Raw genomic sequence first — 26,118 nt, forward strand, 5'->3', positions numbered from 1 at the left:
CTAGCTGTATCAGTAAAACTGCCTGGAAAATAATGCATAAAGAAAGTGGAAAACAGAATTCTTATGAACACAGCAACATAACATTAAAAGAAAATGGTGAAGAAATAAATGACCCAAAAGAAGTGTGTGAGAAATTTATACAAAAGTTCAGTACAGTTGGTACAAATGAAGTTCATGTCAAGCCACAAAATTTTAGTCTTGGAAAATCTAGCCAGCCCTTTTATATCCACGGCATTACTGAGAGGGTCGTCCTAGCAATCATATCAGCACTTCGACCAAAAATGTCTTGTGGCTGGGATGTCATTTCACCTAAACTGCTAAAGGAATGCAGGGATGAATTAGTGAAACCCCTGACTCACTTGATAAATACCTCCCTCAGAAATGGAGTATTCCCTGACCTTTTGAAAATTACTGAAATTATACCAGTGCATAAAAAGGGATTAAAAACTGACACTAAAAACTACAGGCCAATATCATTAACCTCAGAACTAGGCAAATTGTTAGAGAGAGTAATACTAAATCAAGTTGAATCATATTTCACCAAACACAATCTGTTAAACAACCTACGACATGGATTCAGAAAAGGGAGATCTACTACAACAGCAGTAGCATCTTTTATACATGAAAGATTAAATAAGCTGGACATAAGTGACACGGTAATAGGCACTTTCCTACGTATGAGTAAAGCCTTTGATACTGTGAATCATACCATTCTTCTGTGTAAGCTAGAATAGTACGGGTTGAGAGGACAAGCCTTGAAACTACTTCCCTCCTATTTGAAAGACAGGAAACAGTGTGTAAAGCTAACTTATCAAAATAATGAGCAGCTCCTAACAACCAAATCAAATTTCAGGACACTTCAATATGACGTGCCTCAAGGAAGCATATTAGGGCCTTTTCTCTACCTTACATATGTAAATAACTTATTTGAACCTCAAAATTGCATGGTTGTAAGCTATGCCGATGACATATCCTTCATCAGCTGTGGCAGTGATGTGCAGTCTGCAGCTAACAGTACCGAGATTAGTTTCAATACTCTGTCCGCATACCTTACAGCAAACAAGCTTCTTGTAAATAAAGACAAAACGGCAATAATGAAGTTCATCCACAGTTATAATGCTGCCATAACTGATACTGTATTTACATCCCCATTGGGTCTTGCATATGCAAATTCACTTAAATTTTTGGGCATCGTTGTTGATGAACACTTATCATGGAAAGACCATGAAGATAATATTTGCAAGAAAATCAGTAGAAATGTGTATCTACTGAAACGGGTTGTAACGAAGCAGGGTTGCCCACTGCTATCCTGTTTTGGTTTTACACTCCTGCAGTAACTTAGTTAAGCAATGAACTTTTATTTTATTTTTTTTCCTTTCATTTTCACTACTCAGATTCAGACTACAGATTCTGTGGCCTTCAGCCTCATAGTACAGAATTCAGAAATAGTTTGAATAAAATTCCCCTAGTAAAATCTATTATTTCAATACATTCTAATATCTATTCTGAAAGTAATGAGCTAATCAGTTTTATTGGAAATGCATACTGTTAACAATTATGGAAAAAGATGTATATTGTGCAATACATATTAAGTAAAAGTCGAGTGAGCTAATAGATCAAATTCAGCTATAAGAATGCATCCAAAAGAAAGCCTAAATTTTACTTATCCCAGCAAAGTGTTTAAATTAACCTAAATTCTAGTAGTTAAATAGATATTAAGACTTAAAATCTGTAACCTGTATGACTTTCAGTGCCAATTGTGACCAAACTACCAAATAATTCCGAGATCTGTTTCGATACTTTTTCTACCTTTATTTTTCTACGTAAAATAACTCCAGTCTCAACTTTGTAAGTGCATTAATTAAGACTTGAGTAAATTTGAATATGTAAAAATTATTGTTCAAAAGAGATACCGTGGTTATAAGTCGGGAATTCCCACGGCAGATGCATCAGTTAGTTCTGTGAATTTAAAGTGATACAGCTCACTCATGTTATTTAAATAATACAACCCAATAGTTAACTTCAAAACCAGTTAGAAAGGATCATTTTAACGCTGGGAAATTATAAACTATAATACATTAACAGAAATAGTCAAATATTCAAGCGCTATATAAGGTACGAGCTGGTGCAGTTCTTAGTTAGTTCTTGGTCAGATTCTCTTCGAGCAGAAGTGTGCAAGTCAGTTAATTTTTCCGGTCGTACCAAAAAAGTGTAATTGTGAACATTGTTAAATACTGGAATTTTTTGACCTACCAAATGTTAAAAATTAAGTGTAAGAGGCCCGGTCACATGAATATTGTGTGTGCGAGTAATAACAAATATATCATACTGTGGTTGACATAAATGTTCAACAATGAATACGATCTTGACTAATACGAGGAAACAGCCCCGGCACGTTACAGGGTCTCAGCCTTCTTGGAACATGATACTTTAAGGCAAAATATTTTGGGTTAATTCATCTGCACCTTCAGTACGGTATTGAGATATGGGGTGGGGCATCAGCAGTTCATATAGATAGACTTTTTAGATTACAAAAAAAGGCAGTAAGAACCGTAGCCAAGGTAAAGAAGAGAGAGCCTTGTAGAGACATCTTTAGGAAATATAAAATTCTTACGGTGTACTCCATGTATATACTGCAGACAGTCGTGTTCGTGAAACAAAATCCTGAATTTAATATGAGAAACAGTAATGTACACAACTATGATACATGGGGAAGGGAAAATTTTCATAGAGTTGTGACCAATAAAAAGGCAACGGACCACAACCCACACAGAACGGGAGCAATTTTCAACAATGCACTACCCTGTGAACTCAAGAAAGTAAATCTAAATATGCTAAAGAGTAGACTGAAGCAATTGTGTTGTTACTCTATAGAGGACTTTAAGTTGTAGTGCCATCTTGGAAAACAGTGTATATAGACAATGTCTCCGATCTATCAGTGGTATGAAAGAATGTAATTATACACTGTATTGTGTGTACTGTACTATTATAAATTTAAGCTAAATTGTGTTACACTATAGAGGAATCTACTTGTAGTGCCCTTTTGAAAAATAATGTGTACAGACATGTGTCTGATCCATATGTTGTTATGAAAGAATGTAAATATTTTACTGTATATGTGTAATGTAATCTAAATTTTACTGACAATGTCCGAAAACGTTTTGTTATATGGACAGAAAATAAATAAATAAAAAAAATAAATGTGTTACACAAAAGAATCAGGACATTTTACTTCAGCAGAAAGAGCTGTTACCAGCTGACCCCACATCTAGGCATTAGTTTTTAATCACAAAATGAATGGCCAGTTTAAGGTTATATAGGTATCGAAGTGCTGAGGACAAATATCAAGATCCAATTTCAACATTAACAGTTATCAATATCAGTAAAATCCTTCACATTTATTAAATTTTTCCATTTGAATGTGAAAAAAATGTCGATTTTAACTGTAATTTGTAGAAACTGTTGATTTGTGTTACATCAGTATGAACCGTCGACTTTGAATTATTTTTTGTGCTATCTTTTATGTAAAATTCTCCAGTCCCTACACACAAGTTTTTGCAGGGCTTCCAAGATCAAAACAGACTGCTTGATCACCATTTCCATTTTAACCAGATCCCAGCTCCATTACTGACAATATGAAAACATGATATTCCAGCTTTTCAATACACAACCTCTGGACCTGTTGAAATAAAAAAGCCACAGGAATTGCTAGAGGAACATTCAGTCTCCACCTTTTCTCTCAGCCTTTTCAACCCCATTCTCAGAATTTTTGATTGGCTATTGTTTGACTCCTTATTGCCTTATCACTGAGTCTGTTCTCTGATCAGTTTTGTTCGCTGAGTATGGTGACACTATAAATATCTTTGAAATGCTTCTCCTGTTCTATTTTGCAGATAATTTAAACATAATAATCCAAACATTTCACATACTTCTAGGTATGAACAATACCTGTGATAATGATAACTGTGTTGTATAGCCCATCAGTGAGCCTCCGATTTCCCCAATTGTGCCCATTTCCTTCAAATGCACGAAATGATCTGCTTTCTCAAATTACAAATGCTCATGAACTATGGATAGCAGCATAAACCATTTTTTTAATGGGGTGTTCTCCTAAGCATCTGCTCCACATGTCCCACCATAGTTGAACAGAAAAAAGCTTAAGGTCACCTGGATGTCGTAAGGGCCCAACAAAAGGTTTCTTTTCTTTTTATAAATGTCTGTGATTCTTCCCAATTCTAAAAATATATACATTATGGATAGTGCTTCATCATTTTTGTGTTTAAGTGCCTTTCTACAGCAGATGCCGTGCACAAATGCCTAGCTGTCACACTACTGTCAAACACAAAACATTGCCTGCAATGTCTCATTATTTTATTTTTTCATTGCTATTCCCAAAGCAACTCATTTGTGTAATGTTCTTGAAGAACATATCGACTGTCCTATGAGCAAGGATTTATTGCAATCGATCTTTCTGTCGATAAAAGTAGTTTACTTGAGTTCACCTATGTTTTTCGCATGCATTCATGTTGTAAACTTGTCATCGTAACTGCGTGTTTCAACCATTTTACATTGTGAAATGCCAAAAACAAAGATGTTTTATTGCACTCTTAAATTTTATGGTAATTAACATAAGCACATTGTTGGAAATCATAAAAATGAAGAAATTGTTATGCTGCAGAGAAGCAAAAGTTCACCAGCGAGAGCTTCAGGCAAGCTTTAAGAATTGCTTTTTTCAATTGCTAAATGTAAACACTGTAACAGTGAAAAATCCCTTACATCTAGTGAGAACATACGTAAGAGAAAAGGCCTAGCCAGCAAAATTGGAGCAGAGTATCAAGTGTGCTAAGTAATGAAATGTGCAATGACATCTTCTGTAACATGCACAAAATATGGTGAAGTGAATTTTTGCCTTGCTTATGCCATGGCATCTATTGCGAAGGGAACAAAAGCAGCCCAGGTATTTTGTGGTATCCTGGATCTCCTGCTGCCACCATTCACATTTCAGAGCTATTATAAACATTAGCAGAACACCCTAATTGAAGTCACTGAAACATCTAGGCAAAATATCGCAAGTGAAACTGTTATTTGACAATGTACAGATACTGAGGCTACACTGGATGGTATCTGGTGCTAGAGATCCCATGTATCACTGAATGGAGTTGTCACAGTTTTGTCTGTAGATACAAGCAAGGTGCTGGACTACGAAAATCTTACAAAACACTGACAGGGTTATGCCAATAAAAATCAAGGTTACACCAAAAAATAAATGAACACAAATACGACAAAAACTTTGAAGGTTACAGTGGCAGTATGGAAAGTAAGGGAGAAGTCTGTTTTTAGTAGGTCAATTGTTATACATGGTGTGCAATATATTCCTTATCTTGGTAATGGTGACTCTAAAGGATTTAATACTGTTGTGGCTGCTACACCATATGGTGTAACTGAAATTTAAGGACCGGGATGTATATGACACGTGCAGAAGAGAATGGAGGACATAGGAAACTCTGCAAGGACATGATAGGGGAAAAAACTCTCTGTTAGTAAAGCAAATACCACCAAGGGAGACTCACTGAATCATGACCAGAAAACCTCACAGAATACTATGGTCTAGCTATCAGTAGAAACAGCTGAAATGTCTGTGAGACGAGAAAAGCAATTTGGGCAAGAGCCATCTGATTACATTACATTAGCTTGTTCTCACCTTATTCGATTTAACTATGTGGCTCATTGAACAACAGAGAAATTTCTTCACTCACTTTGGGCTTTAAGTTAAAAATCACCCAGTCGCAGTTGTATATTCCAGGGTAGGCAGTTTCCACAGTACACTTTTAACAGGCATCCAGACTTGATCCTATTCAACAATTTTAAATGTGGTCCTTAGTCCTGGTGGGTGGGAAAATGTAACATGCACATCTTGGTTTTGACAATCAATATTATCAACTCTGGCAATCCACCGCTGTTTGCCATAAACACAAGTCACTGAGTTCTTATTTTGAAGTGTCAGTGGTACAATTTTTCCACACTGATGATGCTTGCTATCAGGGGAGGTATAAAACAATGAAAAGATCAAGTGCCTTTAGTCTTCCGATGAGTGATGAACCTTTCCTAAAAGTATCTGCCATAGAGTTCTTGTATTTCCTCACAATTTACAATCTGGTTCTCATAGGTCTGCTGCAGAATAGCTTTTTATCAGAGAAGTAGATCAGCTCATTTATGGAAGGGTGGTGCTGTTTTATGTAGTTTGTTAACTGTTGTTGAATAGCATGCACTGCTGTAGCATTGTGTTCAAGAAGTCACTTGTGACACAAAAATTGTGACACTTTACTAATCTTGATCTTTATAATAGAGCACAAATTGATGAACAGTGGCCTGTTTCTTTACCCAGTGGTACCATTGTACAACACAGGAATAGGTTTTACAAAAGTCGCAAAGAACTAAGCATTCATCAACTGCGAACATTTGCTTCTTGTCCTTCAGAAATTTACCCTGAGCTTTGGCAATAAAATGATGCAATTTCAGGTTTTCAAGGTTAGCTACTAACACTTCAGAAAACTCGTTTGCATTCTATATTGTCAGTCACCAAATCATCATCTTCTGATTCTTCAAAGATTGTCAAGTAAAAGTTTGTTTGCCTGGACAGTCTTGACATTTTCCTATGATCATAAATTGTAACTGTCAATATTGCAAACTACAACATCCAATAGGCCTTTATTGTTAAGTCTATGATTGACCCCATCTGTAATCGACTTTACGTTCTGTTGATACAAACAAAAGCAAACATTATGGGTGCCACAGGCCCCTACAACAATACCCCATTTCGGTCTCAGCTCACAAAATTTTGACCTTCCAATTTTAAAGTCAGGATTTTCTTGTCGGGATTCTATGTCTAGTTCATTTAAATTAAACAGTATTAACCTTTTTTGTCTCTGAACCTTACTACCATTTTCTTTCATAAAAAAAACAATCTTTTTTGAAAGGTATCTAACAGCTGCTATTTCATCTTCATAAAACCTAATAACCGTTTTGATCGTGTTTTTATCTACGAAATTAGATGCATTTTTCTTTTGTAATGCAAGTAAAATTCCGTGCTCATTTACAAACTGCCTTGTTAATTTAAACAAACGTTCTGACACACTAAATTCATGACTAAGTTTTGCTTGACTCAAAGAATTTGGTAGTAGCCTGATAATTTTAACTTTATTCTCTCTGTTTGAAATACAACATTTCGTGTATAGTTTTTCTATCAAATCATCATATTCAGTCATAGAAGTGTTAGAACTTCCATTTGGTTTAGTGCAAACTTTTCTTTTGAAATGAAACTCCCAAATTCTTTTTGCCACTTTCCCAATTTTGGCATTCAATGCAAAACATCTTTTTTCTTCACTCAGTTTTACAATTTCACCAACAGGTGATACATACAGGATTTTACAAGCTAAATCTACTTTGTTTTATAGTTTCTGATGCGTCACAGAATTCTTTACCTAAACATCCCTTTCTTTGTTGATGACAAATATCTTAGAGCAACATATTGGACATGATGACTTTCCTGGTATTATATTGATAAAAAGGCTTTTATTTTTAGAATAATGATCAAATGTTATTTCTCTTTGATCTTCAGTTATAGGGTTCTTTTTTTCTTAAAGGGTCCAAGCAAGACTGGCCAAAAACGTGATGACATTTCTTTAAGTATTTAATTTCCTCATACTTGCAAGTTGAGTTAACCTCTGAGCCACCTCTTAAGTAAAACAGCACTTTTTCTTCTTCAGTTAAAATACTTTCTTTAGCAAACACTCCATACAAACTTTTACAGCAAGCTTCATTAATAAGAACACCAACAGAGCACCGTGACTCCACTGTTAAACTGCACACTTCAAGACCTCACTGGCAACCGAGTGTGAGTGAACAGATGTTGGTGGAAGGGGATATACAACAAACAGACTTGAACAGGTTTGTCTGTGAGCCTGTAAAGACTTGCAGGTGCTGTCTGCTAGCCTGCTGAAACTTTCTGCAGATGACTGTTCCAACAAATAATCATTTGTTGCTTTAATTTCATGTGTTTTTTCATATGTTTAAATTATAAATTGATACACTTTACTCCATTAGTTCAGATACTCAAGATATTATGAAATATATTTCTTACTCATATTTGCAATTTTTTTTTTCATAACTTCCCACTGAATTTCAAAGTTTAAATTTTTACTGGAGTTTGATATCATAAAGGTCTATTAGTGTGTAATTTTTATATTTTTATCTCATCCCTTAATGAAGCTTTTCACTATGGATACACCATGAAAAGTAACTATACTATGTATGCAATAGCTCAAAAAATATCAAGTCTGAGAAATTACACCTCCTCTGAAAAAGTACTGTTAAAAAACTGAATATTTTAAAAATTTATGAGCAATAATTTTGAGGAATACATTCAGCTAGGTAATCAAGGTTTTAATTTCCAGTCTAGTTTGTGCTGAACTAAGTGGTTCTGTTTGAAAGGTCTGGGGGCAACATGTTACTTGATAATTAAAATAAAACACACAGAGATGGAAAAAAAATGACAGAAACAAAAAAACCTTGCAGCCCGAAACAAAAATTGCTGGTGTTTCTGAATAATAAACAACAAAAAATTTTTAAAGTGGTTTTGAGCCCACTAAACATTAGGAAACTCATAATGCAAATATCAAATTTTTCTGAGGAGTTTGAACAACCAATTATTTTGTTTTCCTGGGCCACTAGGTATGGAATCACCTAATATACAACACAACAAATTGGTAAATATTCTTGATTTACTGTTTCAACAAATTAATAATTAAAAGAATAAAATTTGTTTTGATCTTTCACTTTAAATAGTGTCGAAGTATAGCGTACCTAAAAGAAAAATTGCACGTAATTCAGTCCTTAGGATAAAAATCAATATTCACTCCATGCTGTATTCCACAGTTTTGAAATTTTTTTCACAAAGAGGTTGCAACATACTAATTATTTGGTTAAAGTTTCATTCCAATATGTACTAAAGTTTTTGAGTTATTTAATTTCAAAATATTAGTAAAAACTATTGGCCACGATATCCAGGTCCCCATAAGTTACCCCACTCCTCTAATTACCTCATTATAATAATAAATGAAAAGCACCAGTTTGCTTTTGTTCTACAATATTACTTTTATTGTTAACCAGTTTTCGGCTTACCTTATTATCCCTCACATTTTCATTTTCTCATAGTATCAGTAGCACAACAATTTTGCATGTAAACAAAGCGTTAATACAATAAACAAATGATAAGTCACTGAACAACTTCACTATTTTTTTTAAAAAAAAATCACTTGTTGCATGAATTCCATCACAGTTTACAATGAAATATGAAACAAAAAATAATCAGTTCCTTACCAATTTTAATCCCTCTCTGCCAACTAAACGTAACACTGCGTGCTTTAATATGAATTTTATCTTCATACTCAACATCACTCACAGAACCTATGAGCTCCTTATTTCTTAACTTTTCATCCATATCTCTTTCAAGTTTCCTCACAGCATCATAAACTCTTCGGATTCGTGGCACTGTAAGAGAAAACTTAGTAATGAAGAAGTGGTACTTGTTTACACAAAGGCATAAGAATTTTTTACCTCAACAGTAATGAGGAAAATGGCACAATTAATGCACATATTAAAATTTTGAACATGAAAAACAAATTCATTTAAAAACTTTTAAACCATAATTTTTTTAGCATACTGTTATTAAAGTGATATTTTTCCACACAGTTATTCTGTCTTACTTTTTCATACTCCTCAACAGACAAAATGCTACTCTACAAAAGTTAAATGCCTCTTCAAACAATTTACTCTCCTAAATTAGTACTATTAAGTGACAATTTCTTCGTTCAAACTAGCCTTTTTTTAGGAGCAGAGTTAGGTCAATAAGCAATGTCAAAACAGTAAAGAAGGCAAAAGTCAAAGAGTATGCCAATTGGAATTATAATTAAGCAGCTCACTATAATACAGAAATTACCTTGAAATTAAGCATTCTAAAAACCAGAGCTTTAGTATCACATATAAAGTGTAGGACACAAAAGTTACAAGTGTAAGTAACTGGGCTGCTTCATAAATGTTATAAAAAGATAAACCAAGGTGGATAAAAAAAGTGCAGATCTGGAAAGAAGAAGAATTAAACCAAAATAATTTTCTTTGGTCTATACATTGACACACTGTCCGCGTGGATACTTGTCTTGCTGTAAATAAGCCCGACTTAAGGTATGCGATGTGACTGTTCAATCCCATACAGCCAAGAGAACAACATGTCTGTCTTCTCGAGTGCTAGTCATTTGAGATTCTGCACTGGGATTGAGAATGGCCCTCCTGAACCAAACTATTCAATATTTTCATGGAAGTAGCGTGATCCCAATCATCACATCCAGCAAAATTGCAGAAGGTGTAGCCTCTATAGGCCACAATCCTGTCACTGTTGAATTTAGATGAGGAATAACACTACCTCACATCAATCAACATTCCAATGCAATGTCTGAATGAGAAACCCATAGCGTAATCTTTTCTTATATACAGTGTTCAAAATGGTTCAAATGGCTCTGAGCACTATGGGACTTAACTTCTGAGGTCATCAGTCCCCTACAACTTAGAACTACTTAAACCTAACTAACCTAAGGACATTACACACATCCATGCCCAAGGCAGGATTCGAACCTGCCACCGTAGCGGTCGTGTGGTTCCAGACTGTAGCGCCTAGAACCGCTCGGCCACCATTGCCAGCTATATACAGTGTGTACATGGTGTCACTCCTACTTTGTTCATCAGGTTATGCTAAAATGCTACCGGTAATCATTTGCATGTAGAAAAGTATGTAGTACATTCATGCCAATTTAACTTTTATTGCAAGCTGCCTTCATAGTATTGCAATTATAATGTGCAGCAGTATACAAGAACTTTTGTTACCCTTGCTGTATTTGCTTTTTAATTGGTCTAAATAATGTGGGCTTTATTCCCCCAATACACAACAAATTTTGGCCATTCTCTCTATCAGATGGACATGTGCAAGGATTTTAAGAAAATATATTTCTTCTTGGGCACAACAGTGGAGAATGAAGTACGAATGTAGCGACCATCTGCCGTTATGTAGTGTTGTGTTGCATGCACTTTGGACATAAGTTTACAAACACTGCACTGTCAAATATTTTGTGGCACACACCAGTGGCAGTATGCTTTATAAATGCGTTTTAGTTTTGTTTATTCTTTGATTTGTGCTTTTTATGTTCTTTTAGCTTCTGTGCCTAGTTATTAGTGCATGTGGTTGTTTGTGGGAAGAGACCAAACAGCGAGGTCATTGGTCTCATCAGATTTGGGAAGGATGGGGAAGGAAGTAGGCCATGCCCTTTCAAAGGAACCATCGCAGCATTTGCCTGGAGCGATTTACGGAAATCATGGAAAACCTAAATCAGGATGGCCGGACGCGGGATTGAACCGTCGTCCTCCCGAAAGCGAGTCCAGTGTGCTACCACTGCGCCACCTTGTCGGTGTTGTTAGTGCATACTGACAGGGTAACTTTGATGTATTGTACCTGGCAGATTAACTTTAAGTTGTGAGTTGTATTCTCACAAGCTGTAATATTTATTCATTGATTCTCCTGGACCACACTGAGTAAGCCTGTAGCCCAGTTTCCCTGTGCTGAGATCTATGCAGGCTTACAGATTCTTGCAATTTCAATGATTTTCAAGCACCACGAAAGCAAATTTTTCCTGAGGTTTCTGCAGCTCCGACACTTCTGTGTACTATTCTCTATACAGTTCTCTTCCCGACACGTGCTTCTGTAGTTCATTTCCGAGTCTCCAAAATGTTAAAAATGGAAGTATCGCTTTCAGACTCACATTTGAAGAAGTTATAAATGCGAGACATAAAACTCCTCAACTGCTTGTGAAGCATCTACATCTACATCTACATCTACATCTACATCTACTCTGCAATTCACAATTACCGGTAAGTGCCTGGCAGAGCACTCTTAGAACCATCTTCAAGCTATTTCTCTACCATTCCCCTCTTGAACAGCATGAAGGAAACAAGAACGCTTTAATCTTTGCAAGCAAGCTCGAATTTCTCTTATTTCATTATGATGATCATTCCTCCCAATGTAGGCGGACACCAACAAGGTATTTTCACATTCTTGAGGAGAAAGTTGGTGACTGGAATTTCATGAGACAATCCTACCACAAGGAAAAACTCCTTTGTTTTGATGATTGCCACCCCAGCTCGTGTATCACATATGTGGCAGTCTCTCTCCTATTTCGCGAAAGTACAAAACAAGCTGCCCGTCTTTGACCTTTTTCGATTAATCCTATCTGCTGTGGATCCCATACTTGATAGCAATATTCTAGAAGGGGGCAGAAAAGTGTAGTGTAAATGGCCTCTTTAGTAGATCTGTTGAATTTTCTGTGTGTTCTACCAATAAACCACAGTCTTTGGTTTGCTTTTCACACAACATTATCCATGTGATAGATGCATTCTAAGTTATTCGTACCTGTAATCCCTAAGCATTTAGTTGAATTTACAGCCTAAGAATCATGTACTTTATACTGTAAATCAAATTTAGTGGATTCCTTTTAGTACTCATGTGGATGACTTCAGACTTTTTATTACTTAGAGCCAATTGCCACTTTTCTTGCCATGCAGATATCTTGTCTAAGCCATTTTGTAATTTGTTTTAATCTCTGATGACTTTATAAAACGGTAAATCACAGCATCAGCTGCAAACAGTCAAAGAGGGCAGCTCAGGTTGTCTTCTAAATTGTTTACTAAATCAGGAACAGAGAAGCACCTACAGCACTTCTTTGCAAACGCCAGATATCACTTCTGTTTCACTCGATTTTCCATCGATTATTAAATACAGTGATCTTTCTGACAGGAAATCCTGAATCCAGTCGCACAACTAAGATGATACTGTGTAGGCACACAATTTAGTTTAAATTTGCTTGGAGGAACTTCACTTTATTGCTGTCATATGATATTTTCATTTGGAAATCACACCAAACTGTTTACAGATACACATTCACAGCTATACTGCTAGAAGAAAGTAACATCAACACCTGAACGAATAATTCGGCAGCTCTGTGAATGAAACTGCATAGTCGCAAATTACGGAAACAGTGCAGCATGTGGAAGAGAGATTCTCACACTCTAGTTTGTAACTTGCGGTTAGCTGCTCGGAAAAAGAACGAATTTTACTGGCTGCTAGCAGTTAATGGTAAGGGAAGCGCAAAATGGCTGAAAATAGGGCTGCCTTCCTACATGACACAAACTATAGTGTTTAGTTGTGCAGATGCTTCCAGTGTGGTCAAGAAAGTCTGACTAATAAAGAATGAAGTGAGAAACCTTATCCCTACGAAGAACTGTGAGTCGCAAGTAAAGGGAAGGTACTGATGCTCATAGACTTACTTTAAAACTTGTTCTATTAATTCATACAATTCATTGATGTTTATATGCACTAAATGCAAACAGCAAAATGTTATCAGCCAATTGGATATGGTTCATGCATCTTGCATTACTACATATTCCTTGCTGGTTTTTGCAGTTCCAAAAATCTGAAAGATTCATTTTGTATTCATGGTGTCCTGTAGCCTTTATGACTTTAATGAATGACATTGTATGTATATAATAAAGGAAATTCTTGTATGTATATACTTAGACAAGGCTGCTTGCTTTAGTTTTTATTTATATAGGTCAGGCTACATGCCCTGCTGAAGTGGTCCCTCAGAAGATACACAATACATAATACTATGTTTTATCTTGAATATGTAGTTTAATCTTGGAAACATTCATAATTTCAGGTTACGCTCCCAAGTACTTAACTATAATTTACACTCGCACCTTCACAGAATTTCCATAAATTCTTTGGCAATTTTAATTTTTAGCTGGTTTTTAGCATGCTCTCATTTAGTTACACCTACTTCAGTTGGAAGTTGTTGAGTTACAGATGAGGCAGCAAGCTGTACATTACCAGCAATATATTTTGTTGTCCAAATGTTCATACTCTGCCTAATGTGGGTACTTTTTCTATGACTTAGATGATGTGTATATTTACTTTATTTTATTATCTGATTCTTCAACTATTGAACATAAAATACAATTACTATAACTTAAAATGATTACCTGCAAATACCACATTTATGCAATAAATGCTCAAAATGATGTCCGTCAACCTGAATGCATTTGGCAATACGTGCAATGACATTCCTCTCAACAGCAAGTAGTTTGCCTTCCATAATGTTCGCACATGCATGGACAATGCGCTGACGCCTGTTGTCAGGCGTTGTCGGTGGATCATGATAGCAAATATCCTTCAACTTTCCCCACAGAAAGAAATCCGGGGACGTCAGATATGGTGAACGTGCGGGCCATGGTATGGTGCTTCGACGACCACTCCACCTATCATGAAATATGCTATTCAATACCGCTTCAACCGCGTGCGAGCTGTGTGCTGGACGTACTTTATGTTGGAAGCACATCGCCATTCTGTCATGCAGTGAAACATCTTGTAGTAACATCGGTAGAACATTATGTAGGAAATCAGCATACATTGCACCATTTAGATTGCCATCGATAAAATGGGGGCCAATTATCCTTCCTCCCATAATGCCGCACCATACATTAACCAGCCGCCAAGGTCGCTGATGTTCCACTTGTCGCAGCCATCGTGGATTTTACATTGCCCAACAGTGCATATTATGCCGGTTTACATTACTACTGTTAGTGAATGACGCTTCATCGCTAAATAGAACAAGTGCAAAAAAATCTGTCATCATCCTGTGATTTCTCTTGTGCCCAGTGGCAAAACTGTACACGACGTTCAAATTCGTCGCCATGCAATTCCTGGTGCATAGAAATATGGTACGGGTGCAATCAATGTTGATGTAGCATTCTCAACACCGACGCTTTTGAGATTCCCAATTCTCGCGCAGTTTGCCTGCTACTGATGTGCGGACTAGCCGCAACAGCAGCTAAAACACCTACTTGGGCATCATCATTTGTTGCAGGTTGTGGTTGACATTTCACATTCGGCTGAACACGTCCCGTTTCCTTAAATAACGTAACTATCCAGCAAACGGTCCGGACACTTGGATGATGTCGTCCAGGATACCGAGCAGCATACATAGCACACGCCCGTTGGGCATTTTGATCACAATAGCCATACATCTACACGATATCAACTTTTTCCGCAATTGGTGAACGGTCCATTTTAACACGGGTAATGTATCACGAAGCAGGATACTGTCCGCACTGGCGGAATGTTACGTAATACCACGTACTTATACGTTTGTGACTATTACAGTGCCATCTATCACAAAGTGAAAAAAGTGTCCTAACATGACACTGTCATCCATCTGGTGAAATCTGAAGCAAATGTTGTTTCTGGCAAATCTCCACATCACTGAGAAGTAAATACTAGGTCAAAATGCATATTGAAAGATCCGTGGTTGACTACGATTCAATCCCTCATAGATCCAGGCACACTCTTTTACCTCTAGACCACTAGGTCCGACAATATATTCTTGTCTGTTATAGGCATCGTTTAAAAGATGAAGCTGCCTGTATTTTACAGTGCCTCCTCACTTGAATATGCATACTTCACCTTTTAACTTACATTCATTCACCCTTGCTAATATTTATTCCTCAATAGTAATAGTATTATTACCTCCAGATGGAATATTTACTGACACTGCCGTTTTGCTATTCACAGCATCAGTCTCATCCACTGGAGCACTGACACAGGCTGAGATTGACCTCTGTGCATGAGGAAATGGTGGTGTTACACTTGTGTCTTGTAAGGAACGAGACGATCGATAAGATGGTGACTTAGTTCGTGCTGGGGAACTTCCACGAGAACGAGGAAACTGTCCATCAAAAGAGGCACGTGGCAAATGTCCATACAATGGATTATGTTGCTGATTCAATGAACATTTCTCATTGTTTGTCACTGCCGTGCCTATTACATGTGATATGCACCCATCAATGCTTCTCTTCAGATCCTGAAATACAAAGAATTGACTCAGGAAATATGTAAATGCAATGGAAATAATGTTGAACTCACAAAATGATACACAATTTATCTTAAACAAATTTCAGGCACCATTATAAAATGTTACTTAACTTCAGTTATAATACCAGAAAGTTGTGTTGATGCAAAATATCCAATGAAACTACAGTTTAAAAAGAAGGAGGAGGAGGAGGAGGAGGAGGAGATGTAGTAGTGTTGGCTTCTGAAGATAATGTAATTTTTATCTGTTACCTTAAAAAAATCAACCAAATGAAAAAAATTAGATCAATTTGTATGCAATTAATGCAAGACAGAAGTTCATGATTTACAGTACAATTAAGGCATTAAAATAAAATGTAATTTACAATGTTAGTCGAAAGAATGGCCCTACACATAACAATCTACATTGCATGTCCTCATTTTCTGCTTATAGCCATTAACTTCCTGTTATTTCAAGAGATCTATGCAGACTGTTACTTCATAGCAGAATCGGTTAAATATCACACTAGGAATCCAATGGTGTAATCCACTGATTCATACCAAAAATTCCCCTCGTGGTTCCCTGCAGTTCACTCATAGTGAAAGTTGAGAATACTTTAAAAATTCCCAAATTTTCTAAAGCTCATTGGTAGCAATGTCACTACAGACTGATCAAAAGTTCAAATAAAAACTCTGTATGGCTGAATGGAGATTAAAAAGAAACCTCTCAAATGACTGTCCAGTGATTTAAACAATGCTCAACCTCTCTCAGTAATTTTACAGAACAATTAATACAGAAATCGTTTGCAACACAATTATAGTTTTAGGAATAATATAAGAAGTGGTGCAAATGTATGGAAAATACTCTATGTTAGCTGAGTAACAAAAAGGACCGATACTTTAAGAAAGAATGTGACGACAATGCTCCATGGGTTCACTGCAAAACTACTTCAGTTATAAGTATCAGCTTACTGAAACTTACCTATACCCCAGAGCAATATTAAGCTACAATTCTGTGTAATATCATGCACTTGCTTTGAAACAATCTATATGTAATTATTATTAACACATTATTATGTCAAGGGGCAGAGGGGGGGGGGTGGGTGGGGGGGAGAGGGGCAGACAGAGCGAAGGGATGGGGGAGGGAAGGAAGGAGAGGGTGGGAGGGAGGAGAAGGGGGATGTAGGGGAAGGGGAGGGAGGGAGGGCAGAGGGCGAGGGGGGGGGAGAGAGAGAGGGGGGGAGAGAGAGAGAGAGAGAGAGAGAGAGAGAGAGAGAGAGAGAGAGAGAGAGAGTTTTATGGACAATCTAGCTATATTAATGTGACCACTGCCTACATTTGATATTAATGTGCAACAACCACTCACAGACGGCAGAACTAGCAGTGGATGGGATATAAAGCATGTTGAAGGACATGGAAAGTGGTGCAGTTGTCATTATGTGAAAACAGAGCAATATATCTGAAGTCCGAAAGTGCATGACCATTGGCTTTTGAGTTAAGAGTGGAACCATCCACTATCCACAACTGGTGCCCAGGCAATTGTGATGCACTACGAGCCATAGATGACAGGAGTGAATGACGGCTGCTGTGAACTGTATGGGTGAACAACTTGCAACTGGTGAGCAAAAGATCACCCAAATGAACCAAGGGGCTACTAGAAGTCTCCCCTCAATGCCGGATTAGCAAATATTGCTGTATGTGGGCCTCTGCTGCAGGTGCATGGTTCATGGCTCCAAGCTGACTGCAGTTCATCAGCAAAACAGGCTGGAATTTGCACACCAGTACCACAACTGGACATCCCCTGAACGGTGACAAATGGCCTTGTCGGATGAATTACATTTTATAGTGTTGGCGTTTGCAACGTGAAATGTCTCACAGCAAACAACCTGTAACAATCGTCGAAAGGGTTCACGAACAACAGCATAGTATGGGTGATCTTGTCATTGTGGCAGGCATTATGATCAACATAAGTATGACTCTATCCTTGGGGACCATGTCCACCCCTACACACAATTTGTTTTTCGGGTCAATCCATACCAAGTGGTCCAAGAAAAAAATAATTGGTTGCTTGACCATCTCAGAAAAATTTTATATTTGCTGGGCGAATTACCCAATGTTTACTAGTCACAATTTTTTTTTTTTTTTAAATTCATTGATTATTCTTTTGAAATTGCGGACATATTTGTTCCAGGCCGCATGCGTTTTTACATATTTGCAAGCATCTACATTTTTTTACAATTATTCAGTAGTGGATTGTCCTAAGCCTTTTAGATAAAATTCATTTAGTTCAACACACTCTGGGCTACAAATTAACATCATTATCACTTAGCTGAATGTATTCTTTAATATATTTTTAACAGTTTGAAGTTATCAGCCACAAATTAAAAAAACTCAATTTTTGAACAGTAGTTTTCCAAAGAAAGATTAATTTCTCAGCTTTAATAATTTTTCTGCAATTACACTCTATAGTATAGTTATTTTTTATAGAGTATCAATGGTGAGAAGCTAACAATTAAAAAATATACTATTTTAAAAAATGAATTTTTAAAAAATTTTTCCCTTTTGTGGCCTGTAATATCTTTGTTGGGGGACCAGATAAAAAATATGAACATTTCACAGTTAACAGACCTTCATTATATCAAACTTCAGTATAAATTACAACTTTGAGATTCAATTGGAAGTTATGGAAAAAATTTACAAATACGAGTCAAAAATATATTTTTTAACATCTGCTATATCTAGGCTTAGGGAATAAAATGTATCAGTTACAGTACATAATTTAGTCATATCTATGCTTAATTACTTTTTTATTGAAAATAAGCCTACTAATTACATTATATTGTTCTCTTGTTATTTGTTCTTAGTACATCACTCACTGAACATTTGAGAAATTTGTTCACTCAGTTTGGGTGTTGGATTATAAGGTCGCCCAGTCACAGTTGTAAATTCCATGGGAGACAGCTTCCTTAGTACATTTTCAAGTGGCATCCAAACTTGATCCTTCTCAATTTTTTAAAAGATGTCCTTGGTCCTGGAGGGTGATAAAATACAACATGCACATCTTGGTTTTGACAGTCAATATTAGCAACTCCGCCAATCCTCCACTGTTCATCGTAAACACAGGCGCAGTTGATGTGATCTTACACTTCAGTAAGTTGTGTGAATGGGGTACAAAACAATGGAAAGATTAGTGCCTTTAATCTTCTGACAAGTGTTGTACCTTTCCTTCAAGACACTGTCATAGACTTCTTGTACTTCCTCACATTGTACAAAAACATAGGTAATTCCTTTGATATGTTTTTTACAGAATTCGAACATTTCTGGGGGTGTTATGATATGATTGTCATCAGTCCACTGCAGACTTGTTTTTACGACAGCTCGCTTTGTTGTACCCTTGACACCATCACAAGCATTCTTCCCATGGCATGAAGTGAAAAAGTGCCAGTCTACATCAAACCCAAAATCTTCTTTATAAAAGGAGATGTTAATAAATTTTTCTTTTTATATTGACTTGCAGCCCCACCCGAAAAGTAAATCAGTTTTTCTATCGAAGGGTGGTTCTGTTTAATGTAGTTTGTTAATTTTAGTTGAAAAATGTAAACTGCTGTAGTGTTGTGTTCAAAGTAGTCACTTACGACAAAAAACCTGTGGCTCATTAGTTTATCTTAATCTTTATAACAGAATGCAAATGTATGAACTGTGGCCTGTTTGTTTACCCAGTGGTGCCGTTTTACTTCATCTTGAACTACAAAGAAATAATTTTCGAAAAAGTCAGCAAGAACTAAGCATTCATCGGCTGCCAAGGTTTACTTTCTTTCTTTAAAAAATTTACTTTGAGCTTTTCCAATAAAATGAGGCATTTTCAGATTTTCAAGGTTAGCCACCAACAGTTAAAAAAAAACTCTTCTCGTGATTTTATGACTGTCACTATTTCAGTTCTGTCTTGTGTCACCCATTGTTTGTATTTTATACCGTCAGGCATCAAATTGACTACTTCGGATTCTTCAGACATGTCAAGTAAGGCCTGTTTGCCTGGACAATCTTCACATCATACAATTGTAATTGTCAATATTGCATACCACAACTTCCGAAAGGTCTTTATAGTCAACTCTTAGCTTGGCCCCATCTATCATCAACTTTATGTTCTCATGATACAAACACAAACATTATGGGTGCCAGTTGCCCCTGCAACAATACACCATCTTGGTCTCCACTCGCAAAACTTTGATCTTCCAATTTTAATGTGAGGATTTTCTTTTTTAAATTCAGTGAATAGTTCATTTAAATTACACAATATTAACCTTTTTTGTCTTTGAGTCTTAGAAGCATTTTCTTTCACAGAAACACAGTATCTTTTGCCAGACATCAAACCGCTGTTATTGTCATAATCATAATACTTACTAACTTTATTGATTGTGTTTTCATCTACCAAATTAGATGCACTTTTCTTTGTTAATGCTGGTAAAATTCCCTGTTCTTTTACTGACTGCCTTGTTAACTTAACAAGACGTTCTTGCACATTTGATTCATCACTAACTTTAGCTCCACTCCAAGAATTTGGCAGTAAACTGATAATTTTATCCTCTTTGTTTGAAGTATTGCATTTAGTTTTAAGTTTTTCTATTAAATCATAATATTTGGTTGGTCAAGTTTTAGAACTTCCATCTGTTTTAGTACAAATTTTATTTTGAAATGAAACTTCTAAATTATTTTTGACTGTAGTTGCCACTTTCTCAGTTTTTGTATTCAAGGCACTTGGTCTTTTATCTCGACTTAGTTTTCTAATTTTACTAGCAGCCGATATACTCAGGATTTTACAAGCTGTATCTACTTTTTTAACAGTTGCTGATAAGTCACAAAATTCTGTATCTGAGGTTTCAATATCCTTTCTCTTGTGAATTACAAATACCTTAGAATAACATGTTGGACACAATGCTTTTCCTGGTACGAGATTGAGAAAAGGGCTTTCATTTTTAGAATAATGATCAAATGTTATTTCTCGCAGGTCTTTTGTTATCGGTTACTTACGTTTCTCAAAAGGGTCCACACACTAACCAAAAAGGTGATGAAATTTTTTAAGTATTTCATTTCATGGTACTTGCATATTGATTTGACCTCTGGGCTGACTCATAAGTAAAACAACACTTTTTCTTCTTCACTGTAATCTTCGATTAAAGTAATGTCTTCAGGATACACTCCATACACACTTAAATGACATGCTTCATTAATAATAACACCAACAGAACACTGAGACACCATTTTTCAACTGCACACTTCAAGAACATCTAGCTAAATAAGTGTGAGTAGACAATTGTTGGTGTAAGGGGGGAGGCAACAATCAGACTTGTATAGGCTTGCAGATGCAATTGATAGCCTGCTGAAACAATTACCACAGCATTGTTTCGACAAATAATCATTAGCTAGTGTAATGTGGTGTGTTACATTATGCAATTGGTATACTTTATTTGATTAGCCTTCCAGATAACACAGATGTCAAAAAACATATTTTTGACTCGTCTGGTCCCCCAACAGAGATATTGCAGGCCACAAAAGGGAAAAATTTTAAAAATCCATTTTTTAAAATAGTGTATTTTTTTAAAGTGTAAGCTTCTCACCATTGATGCTCAATAAAAAGCAACTGTACTATACAGTGTAATAGCATAAAAAATATTAAAGCTGAGAAATTAATCTTTCTTTGGAAAACTACTGTTCAAAAATTGAGTTTTTTTAATTTGTGGCTGATAACTTTAAACTATTAAAAATATATTAAAGAGTACATTCAGCTAAGTGATAATGATGGTAATTTGTAGCCCAGAGTGTGTTGAACTAAATGCATTTTATCTTAAAGGCTTAGGACAATCCGCTACTGAATAATTGTAAAAACGTAGATGCTTGCAAATACACAAAAACGCATGCAGCCTGGAAGAAATATGGCCACCATTTCAAAATAATAAACCATAATTAAAAAAAAAAAAAATATTTTTGTGACTACTAAAAATCGGGGAATTCACCCAGCAATTACAAAATTTTTCTGAGATGGTCAAGCAACCGGTACTGGACCAGTTGGTATGGATTGCCCCTTTCCTGAGCCTGATGACATCCATCACCAGAACAACGCAACATGTCACACAGCTTGCAGTGTACATGCGTGATTCGAAGAGTACTAGGAGTAGTTTATCATACTCCTCTGGCCACCAAACTCCTTGGATATAAACCCAATCGAGAATCTGTAGGACCTCCTCAATCAGGCTGTTCACACCATGGATGCTCAACCAAGAAACCTACTGGAGGTGACCATGGCACCAGAGTTGGCACGGTTCCATATCTCTGTCGGTACCTTCCAGAACCTCACTGACACACTTACTGTACGTCTCACAGTGAATAGTGCTGCAAAAAATAATTATTCAGGCTTCTGATAAGTGGTGCCATTAATGTGACTGGACAGTTGGTCACCTAAACATCACAGTTAATCTAAAATATATCTCTTTTGGTGAGTTCAGATGAGAATTGCTATTTTATCATTCCAGAAAGAATGAAACACATTTCTTGTACAATTATGTTTAGCCGAAACACTTCTGCCAAGGAAAGACAAAAAGAAAATTTACAAAGTTATGTGCATAGTTAGACAGTATATCATGTCCTGTTGTATCTTTCTCGGCTTAAGGGCTTGAATGAATGTGGCAATGGAATAATAAAATCTCTTCTTCTATATACATACTAAATCATTTCATGAATTAAAGTGTTGAGAATGCTTACTAATAATTTCCATTTATGTAACTTTACATTACAGTAATGAACCATGGACCTTGCCGTTAGTGGGAAGGCTTGCTGGCCTAGCGATACACACAGCCTTACTGTAGGTGCAACCACAATGTAGGGGTATCTGTTGAGAGGTCAGAAAACATGTGGTTCCTGAAGAGGGGCAGCAGCCTTTTCAATAGTTGTAGGGGCAAGAGCCTCGATGGTTGACTGATATGGCCTTGTAACATCAGCCAAAACAGACTTGTTGTGCTGGTACTGTGAATGGCTGAAAGCAAGGGAAAACTACAACTGTAACTTTTCCGAAGGACATGCAGCTTTACTGTATGGTTAAATGATGATGGTTTCCTCTTGGGTAAAATATTCTGGAGGTAAAATAGTCCCTCATTCAGCTCTCCTGGCAGGCACTAATCAAGAGTACGTTGTTATCAGGAGAAAGAAAACTGGCATTCTACGGATCGGAGCATGGAATGTGTCAGATCCCTTAATTGGGCAGGTAGGTTAGAAAATTTAAAAAAGGAAATGGATAGGTTACAGTTGGATACAGTAGGAATTGGTGAAGTTCGGTGGCAGGAAGAACAAGACTGCCAGTCAGGTGAATATAGGGTTATAAACACAAAATCAAATAGGAGTAATGCAGAAGTTGGTTTAATAATGAATAAAAAAATAGGAATGTGGATAAGCTACTACGAACACTGTAGTGAATGCATTATCATAGCCAAGATACACATGAAGCCCACGCCTACCACAGTAGTACAGGTTTATATGCTAAATATTTTCGCAGATGATCACGAGACTGAAGAAATGTATGATGTGTTAAAAGAAATTATTCAGATAGTTAAGGGAGATAAAAATTTAGTAGTCATGGGGACTAGAATTCGATAGTAGGAAAAGGAAGAGAAGGAAAAGTAGTAGGTGAATACAGACTGGGGGTAAGGAATGAAAGAGGAAGCCACCTGGTAGAATTTTGCACAGGGCATAACTTAATCATTGCTAACACTTCGTATATGTGGAAGAGGCCTGGAGACACTGGAAGGTTTCAGATAGATTATATAATGGTAAGACAGAGATTTAGGAACCAGGTTTTAAATTTTAAGACATTTCCAGGGGCAGATGTGGGCACTGACAAATATTTATTGGTTATTTTAGATTAAAACTGAAGAAACTGCAAAAAAAAAAAAAATGGGAATTTAAGGAGGTGGGACATGGATAAGCTGAAAGAACCAGAGGTTGTAGAGAGTTTCAGAGAGAGCATTAAGGAACAATTGACAAGAACAGGGGGAATAAATACAGTAGAAAAAGAATGGGTAGCTTTGAGAGATGAAACAGTGGAGGCAACAGAGGATCAAGCAGGTAAAAAGGAGAGCGCTACAAATCCTTGGGTGACAGAAGGGATACTGAATTTAATCAATGAAAGGAGAAAATATAAAAATGCAGTAAATGAAGCAATATAATAATTCCAAGCCTAAAGGAAGCAGGTGTTGACAAGTAAAAAATTACCCAACTATCAGTTTAATAAGTCATGATTGCAAAATAATAACACAAATTTTTTACAAACAAATGGAAAAACTGGTAGAGGCCGACCTCGGGAAAGATCAGTTTGGATTCCATACAAATGTCGGAACACACGAGGCAATGCTGACCCTACGACTTATCTAAGATGATAGATTGAGGAAAGATGATAGATTGAGGAAAGGCAAACCTACATTTCTCGCATTTGTAGACTTAGAGAAGGCTTTGAAAATGTTGACTGGAATACTCTCCTTCAAATTCTGAAGGTGGCAGGGGTCAAACACAGGGAGCGAAAGGCTATTTAAAATTTGTACAGAATGCAGGTAGCAGTTACACGAGTTGAGGGGCATGAAAGAGAAGCAATGGTTGAGAAGGGAGTGAGACAGGGTTGTAGCCTATCCTCAATGTTATTCAATCAGTATACTGAGCAAGCAGTAAATGAAACAAAAGAAAAATTTGGATTAGGAATTAAAATCCATGGAGAAGAAATAAAAACTTTGAGGTTTGCTGACGACATTGTAATTCTGTCAGAAACAGTAAGGGACCTGCAAGAGCAGTTGAATGGAATGGACAGTGTGTTGAAAGGAGCAGATGAACATCAACAAGAGTAAAACGAGGATAATGGAATGTGGTCGAATTAAATCAGGTGATGCTGAGAGAATTAGATTAGGAAATGACACACTCAAAGTAGTAGATGAGTTTTGCTATTTGGGGAGCAAAATAACAGATGATAGTCAAACCAGAGAGGATATAAAATGTAGACTGGCTATGGCAAGGATAGCATTTCTCAAGAAGAGACTTTTGTTAACACTGAGTACAGATTTAAGTGTCAGGAAGTCTTTTCTGAAAGTATTTCTGTGGAGTGTAGCCATGTATGGAAGTGAAACATGGACAATAAATACTGTAGACAAGAAGAGAATAGAAGCTTGCAAAATGTGGTGCTACAGAAGACTGCTGAAGATTAGACGGGTAGATCATGTAACTAATGAGGAGGTACTGAGTATATTTGCGGAGAAGAGGAATTTGTGGCACAACTTGACTAGAAGAAGGTACCAGTTGATAGGACACATTCTGAGGCATCAAGGGATCACCAATTTAGTGCTGGAGGGAAGCGTGGAGGGTAAAAATCATAGGAGATCAAGAGATGAATACGCTAAGCAGATTCAGAAGGCTGTAGGTTGCAGTAGTTACTTGGAGATGAAGAAGCTTGCACAGGATAGAGTAGCAGGGAGAGCTGCATCAAACCAGTCTCTGGACTGAAGATCACAACAACAACCACAACAACAAAGACATTAATAATAGTAGTACAGAAATACTCACATCAAAATCATTGTCAGAAAGATATTGTGTGTTTTCAGGTTCACAAACAGTCATCAAAAAATCAAGACCCTGGTTTGCCCACCGTGGTCGAAGGCCTCTTCCTCTTTCACACCGTTCTCTAACAAACTTCATCCACTGCTGGGCAAAACAGATCAGGCCATGTGATAGTTCTGTTCTCACTTCACCTGTTACTAAACGACAGACTTCTTTGTGATACTGAAAGACAAATAGTAAAACAGTTACAATTAATTTTTGAAGTGATTAGAGGAAAAGGGCAAATATCAGGTACTGGAACTTACACTCCTCACAGCAAACATGCAACTGTGTTGATGTTCTTCATGATAAGCAGCTAGATTTCATTTTCCTGACGAGACAATACTTCGATGTCCCAACTGGCCACCATCTTTCAGTGAGATTGCAGGTTCACAATCATGCCAGCATGATTGAGCACCTGCAATCCCACCTGAAATGGCGGCCAGTTGGACCGTCGAAATATGGTGACGTCAGGGTAATGAAGTATGGTG

General features: G+C 36.7%; 1 protein-coding gene across 2 annotated transcripts in view; it reads right to left on the minus strand.

Moving 5' to 3' along the window:
* Positions 1-26,118, minus strand: part of LOC126090883 (mitogen-activated protein kinase kinase kinase 4) — a 201,103-nt gene that overhangs the window by 35,079 nt on the left and 139,906 nt on the right. For both annotated transcript variants that reach the window (XM_049907019.1, XM_049907018.1), the window contains exons 16-18: positions 25,595-25,810; positions 15,683-16,016; positions 9,379-9,549 (exon numbers count right to left, since the gene is read on the minus strand). In XM_049907019.1, coding sequence (XP_049762976.1) covers positions 9,379-9,549; positions 15,683-16,016; positions 25,595-25,810 — 721 coding nt within the window. The remainder of the gene's footprint in view (positions 1-9,378; positions 9,550-15,682; positions 16,017-25,594; positions 25,811-26,118) is intronic.

The sequence above is a fragment of the Schistocerca cancellata genome, chromosome 1 (genome assembly GCF_023864275.1).
Source record: "Schistocerca cancellata isolate TAMUIC-IGC-003103 chromosome 1, iqSchCanc2.1, whole genome shotgun sequence".
NCBI classification, from domain to species: Eukaryota; Metazoa; Arthropoda; class Insecta; order Orthoptera; family Acrididae; genus Schistocerca; species Schistocerca cancellata.